Below are 11,131 nucleotides of genomic sequence, written 5' to 3'. Positions count from 1 at the left end.
TGCAGCACATCTCCAGTCTGTCACATGTAATCAGGAATGTGAAACGCTTCTCGGTTGTTTCTGTCAGTGTGATGCTGACGCTGATTTCTCTCCTGCAGGACGGACTGCGCAGGCTATCAGGAAACGAGTACATCTTAGCCACAAAACGTAAGCAGAGTTCACCGCTTTATGACCTTTGACCCCATTTCCTGTTCCACTATTCACACCGTTTGTGTTCCAGAGCTGCACCACATCCCAAGTCACCTGACCACACCACTGTCCCTCAACGATATCCCACCATGCATTGCTCAGACGATGGAAAATGAAGACTCATGGGACTTTGATATTTTCAACCTGGAGTCAGCCACCATGAAGCGGTGAGACACACACACACACACACGACACACGCACTCACAAAACTCACGTGCATGCTCACACACATATACAAACACACATAGTACATCTCAACACAAACTCACACACACACACACTTCATTTCATAGCCTTCTAATATTTTTATATCAAGTTAATAATAATGACAACAGAAAAACACAAAACATACTAGAAAACTTGAACATTCTGTACTTTGTTTAGTGGTTTGTTTTGGTTGGTTGTGGTTTTTCCAGTTGAGTGTCTTGTTTCACTCACTTTGATTGTAGTATACTCCCATCTAAACACTCGTGAAGTGTAGATTCTGTACAGGTGTGTGTGTAACGTGACGCTCCTCAAGCCTCTCGGTGTTTATTTCCAGGCCTTTAACGTATCTGGGTCTGAAGATCTTCTCTCGGTTCGGTGTCTGTGAGTTCCTGAGCTGTCCGGAGGCGACGCTGCGCTCCTGGCTGCAGATCATCGAGACCAATTATCACTCCAGCAACTCCTACCACAACTCCACACACGCCGCAGACGTGCTCCACGCCACCGCATACTTCCTGTGCAAGGAGCGCGTCAAGGTGAACACACACACACACACACACACTCTCTCACATACACACACACACACACTCTCACACAACACACACACCACACACACAGACACCACACACGCAGACACATGCAAACACACACACGCGCAGACACATGCACACAAACACCACAAACACACGACACACGCAAACACACACACACACACTCTCTCATACATGCACACAGACACCACACACGCAGACATATGCAAACACACACACGCTCACACACACACGCGCAGACACATGCAAACACACGACACAAACACACGACACACGCAAACACACACACACACACTCTCTCATACATGCACACAGACACCACACACGCAGACATATGCAAACACACACACGCTCACACACACACGCGCAGACACATGCAAACACACGACACACGCAAACACACACACACACACACTCTCACACACTCTCACACACTCTCTCATGCATGCACAGACACCACACACGCAGACATATGCAAACACACACACGCTCACACACACACGCGCAGACACATGCAAACACACGACACACGCAAACACACACTCGCTCACACACTCACACACACATTCTCTCACACACACACAATCACACTCTCACACACGCACACACACACCACATACAAACACACACGACACGCAAACACACACACCACACACGCAGACACATGCAAACACACACACCACACATTCAAACACACGACACGCGAGCAAACACACGACACAAACACACACGACACACGCAAACACACACACACACTCTCACACACTCTCACACACTCTCACACACTCTCACACACTCTCACACACTCTCACACACTCTCACACACTCTCACACACTCTCACACACTCTCACACACTCTCACACACTCTCACACACTCTCACACACTCTCACACACTCTCACACACTCTCACACACTCTCACACACTCTCACACACTCTCACACACTCTCACACACTCTCACACACTCTCACACACTCTCACACACTCTCACACACTCTCACACACTCTCACACACTCTCACACACTCTCACACACTCTCACACACTCTCACACACTCTCACACACTCTCACACACTCTCACACACTCTCACACACTCTCACACACTCTCACACACTCTCACACACTCTCACACACTCTCACACACTCTCACACACTCTCACACACTCTCACACACTCTCACACACTCTCACACACTCTCACACACTCTCACACACTCTCACACACTCTCACACACTCTCACACACTCTCACACACTCTCACACACTCTCACACACTCTCACACACTCTCACACACTCTCACACACTCTCACACACTCTCACACACTCTCACACACTCTCACACACTCTCACACACTCTCACACACTCTCACACACTCTCACACACTCTCACACACTCTCACACACGCTCTCATGCATGCACAGACACCACACACGCAGTCATATGCAAACACACACGACACATGCAAACACATATGACATACGCAAACACACGACACACACGCAAACACACACACACACGACACACACACAAACACATATGCAAACACACACGACACACACGCAAACACACACGACACACGCAAACACACATGACATGCACACACCACACATGCAAACACACACGCAAACACACACACACCTTATTGGGACAATAAAGCCCTCCCTACACCTCCCCTAGCCCTACCTGATACTTTATTTTCAACTTTTTTATTATTTCCTTCATTTTTATTGAAAATAAACGCCTTTCTAATGTGATATGAGATTTGAAAAGGGAGAAAAAAAGTTCAGCAAAAGGCGGGTTTGAACTCGGGTTGATCGGGCTTTACCATCTACGCCACTGAAGTTGTTGATTGGCGATTGTCTTTTGTAGTGTTGACTCGCCCAATCACACGTTGTTGGGCGGAGTTAGTGTAAATAGCCTCTGCCAACAAGGCGGCCTATTTGCACTTAGAGTAAACAGACACTCCGATATAATATTGAAAATAGTGTTTTCACTGCAAAACATCACTAAATGCTGCAAATATCACAGCAATTTTTGAGAAAAGCTCAAACTTTTTGGGCTGCAAAAATCAGAAAGAAGCTCCATGAAATCCAGCTGGACTGATGAATCTCCATCAGTCATGACACAAACACATGATCGGTTCACGTGAAGGGGTTCTGCTGATCCGCACTTCATGCTGCTGTTTGTGTCCTGTTATTGTGTTTGTGTGATGTGATTTTGGCATGTGGTTTGTGAACATCTTTCACCACACAGCACTCAGCTGAAGTCATGTGACTCGCAGTTGTTTGACTAGCAGTAGACGTGATCGTCAGCGGATGCTAATGAAAGACGTGACTGTGTTAGCGCAGCGATCGCAGCTCGGTGTGGCTGCAGCTTCACTCTCCGTGTCTCTTTCTCAGCAAAGTCTGGACCCCGTAGACGAGGTGGCGGCTCTGATCGCGGCTGCCGTGCATGATGTCGATCATCCTGGACGGACAAACTCCTTCCTGTGTAACGCAGGAAGTGAACTGGCCATTCTGTACAACGACACAGCTGTGCTGGAGAGTCACCACGCCGCGCTGGCCTTCCAGATCACCACACGAGACGACAAGTGCAACATCTTCAAGAACATGGAGAGGTACGCGCTAAACTGAGCTTCTCTGTTTCACATGCTGTGATGAAGCGTTAGATGCGCTCCTGATGCAGATGAGGTGAACTGTGTGCAGCTGGACTGATTTTCCTCTTGTTTTAGCGCAGTGGTTGATTGACAGGTGAGCAGGTTCAGGGTGTGTGTGTTTGCAGTATGATGAGATCTCATTAGTGTGGTCTCAGTGATCGGATCTCAGAGCCTGTTTACATCCGTATCGATCAGATCACTAGGGGTGGAAGAAAAAATCGATTCGCCTAACTATCGCGATTCTTTTTAAAACGATTGGTTTATCTCAGAATCGATTTATATTTAATTATTTTACTTTTCCTAAGAGGTGGTCGGGAGGGTGAAATGTATATCGACTTGAAGCAGCAGCACGCAGACGATCAGCGTATGACATCATAGCACCGCGAGAGCGATTCGACAGCATGCGGAGCGTCTGCTCTCTGTAGCTCTCGCATGCGCAGTGCCGCTGCATTAGATGATGTCGTATGCGGTTCAAGCCGGCGCGAGAAAGCAAAACCATGACGGAGGATCAAACCTCTTCTTTCTGCAGCTTCACGTTTTGAATCCTAAGAGTGGAAACACTTAGGATTTTACACACTGCCGGGAAAACATAACTAAACATGACTAAAACCGTATGCAAAGTAACATAGTACTTTATTTGATTTCAGAAAGTATTTTTTTTCTACTCATTTTGTTGAACTTTTGACTATTATATTCATGTGCAAGTTCAGGGTTTTGGTACTTGAAAGGTATTTTAAAATATGCACTGTGTATGTGTATGCTCCTGTAATAAACGTTCAGAAAGATGTGATGCATTGTTTTTGTTAATAGGACTCATTTACAGTCTCTTTAAGGGTATAATCAAGTATTTTCCATTGTCTAGTCTTTAATAAGCGAACAAAATCACAATAAATTGTAATCTTGAATTGCAATAGTCAATTATCGCAATATATATTGAATCGGCAGATTAGCGTATCGTCCCAGCCCTACAGATCACCTGACACACACACACACTCACTCGCTCTCTCTCTCTCTCACAGGAACGAGTACCGCACGCTCCGGCAGGCCGTCATAGACATGGTCCTCGCCACTGAGATGACCAAACACTTCGAACACGTCAACAAGTTTGTCAACAGCATCAACAAACCGCTAGCAACACTGGAGGAGAACGGGGTTAGAATCACACACACACTCACTCTCTCACACACACACACACACACACACACACACTCACGCACACACACGCTCTCACAGACACACTCACACACACTCTCACAGACACACACTCACACTCACACACGCATACACACACACATACACACACACACAGATAAAACCATCACAGAGTTTTGTGTGTGTGCAGGTAAACGCTCTTTAAGGACCCAGAGAGTGTTGGGTTATTAATGAGGATGTCAGTATTCATTCTGGTGTGTGTGTGTGTAGGGTAATGGTGATGAGGACTCGGTGAAGAGCATCCTGACGGCTCCAGAGAACCGGATCCTGGTGAAGCGGATGTTGATCAAATGCGCTGATATCTCAAACCCATGCAGACCGCTGGAGCTGTGCATCGAGTGGGCCGGACGCATCTCAGAGGAGTATTTCGCACAGGTGTGTGAGAGTGTGTGAGAGTGTGTGTGAGTGTGTATGCGTGTGTGTGTGTTTGAGTGTGTGAGTGTGTGTGTATGAGAGAGTGTGAGAGTGTGTGTGTGTGTGTGAGCGTGTTTGAGCGTGTTTGAGCGTGTGTGAGCGTGTGAGTGTGTGTGAGCGTGTGTGTGTCTGTGTGAGTGTGTGTCTGTGTGAGTATGTGAGGATGTGTGTGTGTGCAATTCATATTTCTTCATTAAATAACTTATAAAGTAATTTGGGAACTTTCTGTAAGACATAACTTCACAAACAGCGTGAGTGAATCACCGCGCGCTCTCTTTCTCTCTCTTAAAATGCGCAAATGGCTTCGAATCAAGGTAATAATAGATGGCACTCGTGGAGGTAGTAAAACAAAGTTCTTTATGAACCGCAGGATTGCTTGTAATAATATTTAAATGCAAAAGGAAAGGCAGTAAAGCTGACTGTTTCTGTCAATGGTAAGTTTGTGATAACGTAAGAAAAGTAGTTTAAATGTTTTGACACTTGCTTGAGCAACTTAATATATAAATCTAGAAGTAAATGCAAAAGTAAAAAGCATTGAATAATGTGTTGCTTATATTTATTGTGTTTAAACATGTCTGTGAAAGATTGTATTACTGTACTGTGTAAAAAAAAAAAAAAGAATTGCAATGCTGAAAAAGCACTTTCAGTGACAATGTTTGGATTTGAAATCAAAATAATGTATAAATGTTGTGTTTGTGGTAAACAGCTGTGGATCAGTAGCGGACTCCTGTGTGAAAGCTGCTTCTGTAACACACATGGACTGCAAACACACTGCAAACGGAGTGTGTGTGAACCTCACATACAGCTCATGAAATCAGGCTTGTGCTGTGTGTAAGCTATTGTGTAACAATTACACGATTGTCAAAACAAAAATGCACTGCATGATCAAACATTTAGGTGAGATAACTATATATTTTTGAAAAATGTCTAAAAAATGCCCCCTGCACCCCTCAAATTAATAATCCCCCTCACCAGAAACACCTAAGAGGGGAATTCACCACATTTTCAAAAATGAAATTCAGGCCCTAAATAAATATCTAAAAATCCTGATTGGATCATCACTATAAATAATTCTACATGATCGTGGTGTGGTATCTGTGATGGTATCGGCAGATACTGCTTTCTGAGCACCCCTGTCTAAACCCAGCAAATCCAGAAACCGTGAGGCGCTGCAGGTTAGTGTGAGAGGAACTGATCAGCGAGTATAAACACAGCTGTGTCTCTGATTCACAGACGGATGAGGAGAAGCAGCAGGGTCTGCCGGTGGTGATGCCCGTGTTTGATCGCAACACCTGCAGCATTCCCAAATCCCAGATCTCCTTCATCGACTACTTCATCACCGACATGTTCGACGCCTGGGACGGTAAGAAACGATTCACTTCAACTAGATTCTTACTGCAATCTTTTAAAATGTAATCGTCTTTAATGAAGGTTGAGCTGAGGTGATGCTGCGCTCCCGTTTAATCCTCCTGTTTAAATCATTTCAGATCAAATACATGTTGAACATGTTGACTAATAATAATAATTATTATTTCTAAAGTGCCTTCTCTGTGTTTCTCACACACACACACACTCACACTCTCTCTCTCTCTCTCTCACACACACACTCACTCTCTCTCACACACACACTCTCTCACACACACACACACACACGTACGTGAGAGGATAAGTGGAGCTAACGTTTCATGGACGGAGGGAAAGCGTCTCTTGTGAAGAAACACTAGCGATCGGCTCGACTGCGTCAGAAACACACGTCTGTGGAGCACTATTTATTTTGGTCCAGCTGTTTTTGTTTTTTTAATCGTTAATAACTAATGATGAGAATCATGTTAGCTAATAAATACCCTCAGAATGAGAGATGATCTAAACGCCAAAGGTGATTAACACGAATGATGATGTTGTATTTAAAATCTGCAGACTCAGAAGGAAGCGTCACGTTTTTATTTTCGCGAGCATCTGTGAAGACTTGCTTTTCCTCCAGAGATGTTCTGTGTGGTCATCTACTGACGAGACTGCTGCCTTATTTTATACGCTCTCTTTATACGGTGACGGACTTCTGCGGTTTTTAACATGCTCACGTTATATGAAGTAAATCTCAGTATTTTTATAGATGATCAGTTTTACACTGGACTCCTCGGGGAGGGATGATCACTCATTCTTCATGTTGTTCAGCCGTCTGCAGACCGCCGGAGTCTCTCTGCATCAGGCTTCTGTTGATTGGATTCAGTCTGCGTTTCTGGGCTCAGACGGATGATTTATCCTTCAGCTGAATATATGATTTCTGATGTGATCCTCTTCCTCCGAATCACTTCAGCCCGGCCGCACTTCACTAGTCTCACAAATGAGATTATATTTTGTATTTAGGACCATTATGATTTTTTGCGTCGTGACATTGTTTTCATGATGAATTACCTCTTCTTCAGATTCCTCTTTAAATTCTCATCTGTAATGTCAAAAGGGGTTATTTAAATTGTAAAGTATTTCTACATCATTGTAGTATTTGTTGTACTGCCCTTTTTGATTTAATAAAAAAGCTATTTTTTATTGTAAAGCAGAACTACACAATAATAAAACTACCGTCCAGGTGAGACTCGGGTGACAATTTGTGCTCGATTGTCACAAAATAACAGAATCCAGGAGTGTTTTATACAGCGAGGCGTGAGCTGACGTGTGTGAGATGCGCGTGTGTAGAGCGTGTAGAAGCGTGTAGAGCGTGTTTGGTTCGTGGTGAATCAGCAGCTGGGGAGCTTCAGGACTGCTGCTGCTGCTGCTTCTGTGTTTCAACATGTCCCAAGTAATAGATGGAAAAATAGATATTCTTTGTTTAATCCAATTACATACTTCAGTCCAAAACGAATTAACCAGATAACAATGGGAAAATACGTGTTCAACAGAATTGACAAATATTACAATCCACATTAAATCTTAATCTCAGAAATTCCTTCGCAGGATAAATATCGTACACAATGTTAAAGTGCACTTCTTTATATTCTGGTGGAAGAGGAAATAACTGATATTTGTATCTGAATTCATGAACTGATTTCCTATTTAGATGTTGAGAAATATAGCTCCTTCTTATTGGACCAGGACAGCTTTCCTGCACAAGACAGTTTCTTATAAACTTATTAAAACACTTCATCTACTACATCTATTTTGCCTAATTTAAGATCCAAAATCTTGGGAATGATAGTGGAGTATGTTAAAATCCCCTTTAACGTATTAAGGAATACTTTTCAAATAAACTTTTTCCTCACACTTAAAATCAAATTTAGTGCAGAAATCATAATAATTAAAAAAGCAGCCATTCTTATCCATAATGTGCAGCACTGACCAAATACCTCTCTGCCACCAGTCCTCCAAAAATAAAGATTTTCTTTGAAATAAAATACAACAATTATTCCATAAGGAAACATTATGAGGACTGAAGTTATGTTTAAACAGCATTTTCCAATACAAGAGGACTTGTTTATGAAAATCCGACAGTTTCAGTGGAATTTTAGATATCTCAAAGTCACATTGTAAAAAAAACTTTATACCTCCAAATTTTTTAAACAAACTGGATGGAATTGCAAACCAGTATGAATGCTCATTTCTAATAAAAGACTGAAGCCATTTAAGTTTAAGTACTCCATTCATAATATCAAAATCTATTGCCTTTAACCCACCATCCTCATATTCTCTTATTATATCATTTTTCCTTATATAGTGATACTTTTTCCTCCAAATGAAATCAAAATTAAGTTTATTAATTGCTTTTATCTTTCTGGAAGAAATTGGCAATGAAAAACCTGGGTAAATTAATCTAGAAAGACTTTCAATTTTCGATAGTAATATTCTCCCGAAAATTGTTATATCTCTCTGTAACCAAGAGTTCATAATTGATCTACAATTTTCAATTTTTTTGTCAATATTTAACATTTCAATTCTCTCTACATCTTTTGAAATTGTGATACCTAAATATTTCACCTCCTTCTTTATTGAAACATTATATAATGAGGTTAAAGGGAGCTCGTGAATAGCCATCAATTCACATTTCGAAGTATTTAGCTGTAATCCTGATGCTTTGGTAAAACACTTTACAGAATGAAGTGCTAATGGGATTTGCATATGATCTTTTAAAAAAAGGGTTGTATCGTCAGCAAGCTGACTTATAACAAAATGGTGTTCCATAAAATTAATACCAGCGATATTCTCATTTTTAACTAGAATGGCTAGCAGTTCCGCAACCATAATAAATAACAGAGGTGAACTCCCACAGCCTTGTCTTATGCCCCTGTTCACCTGAAATCTTGGACAAGTTCCCTTGGGAAGAGCCACTGAACTATTAATGTCATTGTAAAGCATTTTGATGATATTTATAAATTTTGGCCCTATTTTGCCTAATTTAAGATCCAAAATCTTGGGAATGATAGTGGAGTATGTTAAAATCCCCTTTAACGTATTAAGGAATACTTTTCAAATAAACTTTTTCCTCACACTTAAAATCAAATTTAGTGCAGAAATCATAATAATTAAAAAAGCAGCCATTCTTATCCATAATGTGCAGCACTGACCAAATACCTCTCTGCCACCAGTCCTCCCAGAATAACATAATACACTATTATTCCACAAGGAAACATTATGAGGACTGAAGTTATGTTTAAACAGCTTTTTCCAGTACAAGAGGACTTTATGAGAATCCGACAGTTTCAGATTTCTCAAAGTCACATTGTAACAAAAACGTTATACCGCCAAATGTTTTAAACAAACTGGATGGAATTGCAAACCAGTATGAATGCTCATTTCTAATAAAAGCCTGAAGCCATTGAAGTTGAAGTACTCCATTCATAATATCACAATCTATTGCCTTTAACCCACCATCCTCATATTCTCTTATTATCTCAGGTTTCCTTATATGAAATCAAAATCAAGTTTATTAATTGCTTTTATCTTTCTGGGAGAAATTGGCAATGAAAAACCTGGGTAAATTAATCTAGAAAGACTTTAAATTTTCGATAGCAATATAATGTTCAGATTTCTCCCGAAAATTGTTATATCTCTCTGTAACCAAGAGTTCATAATTGATCAACATTTCTCTATTTTAGAGCCAGGCGTGAGCCGCTGTCTGTGATCGATTGCTTCTGTCTCAGCATCTGCTGTGTTCCGATGAGCGGGAGAAATGCTTCTATACAACACAAGTATTCGCTAATATAGTCTGTTTTTCCACTTAGAAGCTTATTTTATGCACCGAATTTCTTGATAAATAAATAAAATTAATGGTTAAAAATGCACTTTAGAATCGATATTTTGATGTGAGGATCAAGTAGTCGAGCCCTAAATAACCCGGATTCTGCTGCGCGTCTGTCTGCGGCGTTACGGTACAGAGACACGACGCTGGCGAAGACCTATATTTCAGCGGTTATTAATTAAATGTGCCCCAAAACAGGAAAAAACTATTAACAAGCATATTAATATTGGACATTATAAAAGATACAGTTATAGTATGTTCGAATATTATACTGTGGAGTTTTCCACAAAAATAAAGTCTGTTAAAATACATTATAACACTGATTATTGCCTACTTTTTTTCTACATGCATTATTCAAATTCCTTTAGAGTTAACATGAACATTTCTATTCATACTTCTTCAGAACGCCCAAGACTCTGTCTGTGTCGGCTTTCACCAGATTTTACTGTAGAACTTGAGAGAAAATGAATAGAGCTGGACAGTGGTGGATGAAGTACACAAATCAAGTACTTGAGTAAAGTACAGATCCGTATTTAATAAAATATTACTCCAGTAAAAGTTCTCAGTTTTCAATTTTACTCGAGTGAAAGTACAAAAGTGCTTGATTTTTCATGTACTTAAGTAAAAAGTACCGATAGATGAATGATTATCTTGCAGTTTTATATAGGCTACTTT

General features: G+C 41.3%; 1 protein-coding gene across 1 annotated transcript in view; it reads left to right on the top strand.

Moving 5' to 3' along the window:
* LOC107726334 (high affinity cAMP-specific and IBMX-insensitive 3',5'-cyclic phosphodiesterase 8A) overlaps positions 1-11,131 on the top strand; it is a 33,230-nt gene that overhangs the window by 18,408 nt on the left and 3,691 nt on the right. Inside the window, 7 exon segments of the mRNA XM_074560128.1 lie at positions 99-147; positions 221-356; positions 731-929; positions 3,347-3,564; positions 4,623-4,755; positions 5,026-5,190; positions 6,463-6,592. Coding sequence (XP_074416229.1) covers positions 99-147; positions 221-356; positions 731-929; positions 3,347-3,564; positions 4,623-4,755; positions 5,026-5,190; positions 6,463-6,592 — 1,030 coding nt within the window.

Source organism: Sinocyclocheilus rhinocerous, unplaced genomic scaffold (genome assembly GCF_001515625.1).
Source record: "Sinocyclocheilus rhinocerous isolate Xijiao unplaced genomic scaffold, SAMN03320098_v1.1 scaffold4532, whole genome shotgun sequence".
NCBI lineage: Eukaryota > Metazoa > Chordata > Actinopteri > Cypriniformes > Cyprinidae > Sinocyclocheilus > Sinocyclocheilus rhinocerous.
This window is presented reverse-complemented; position numbering and strand designations above follow the sequence as displayed.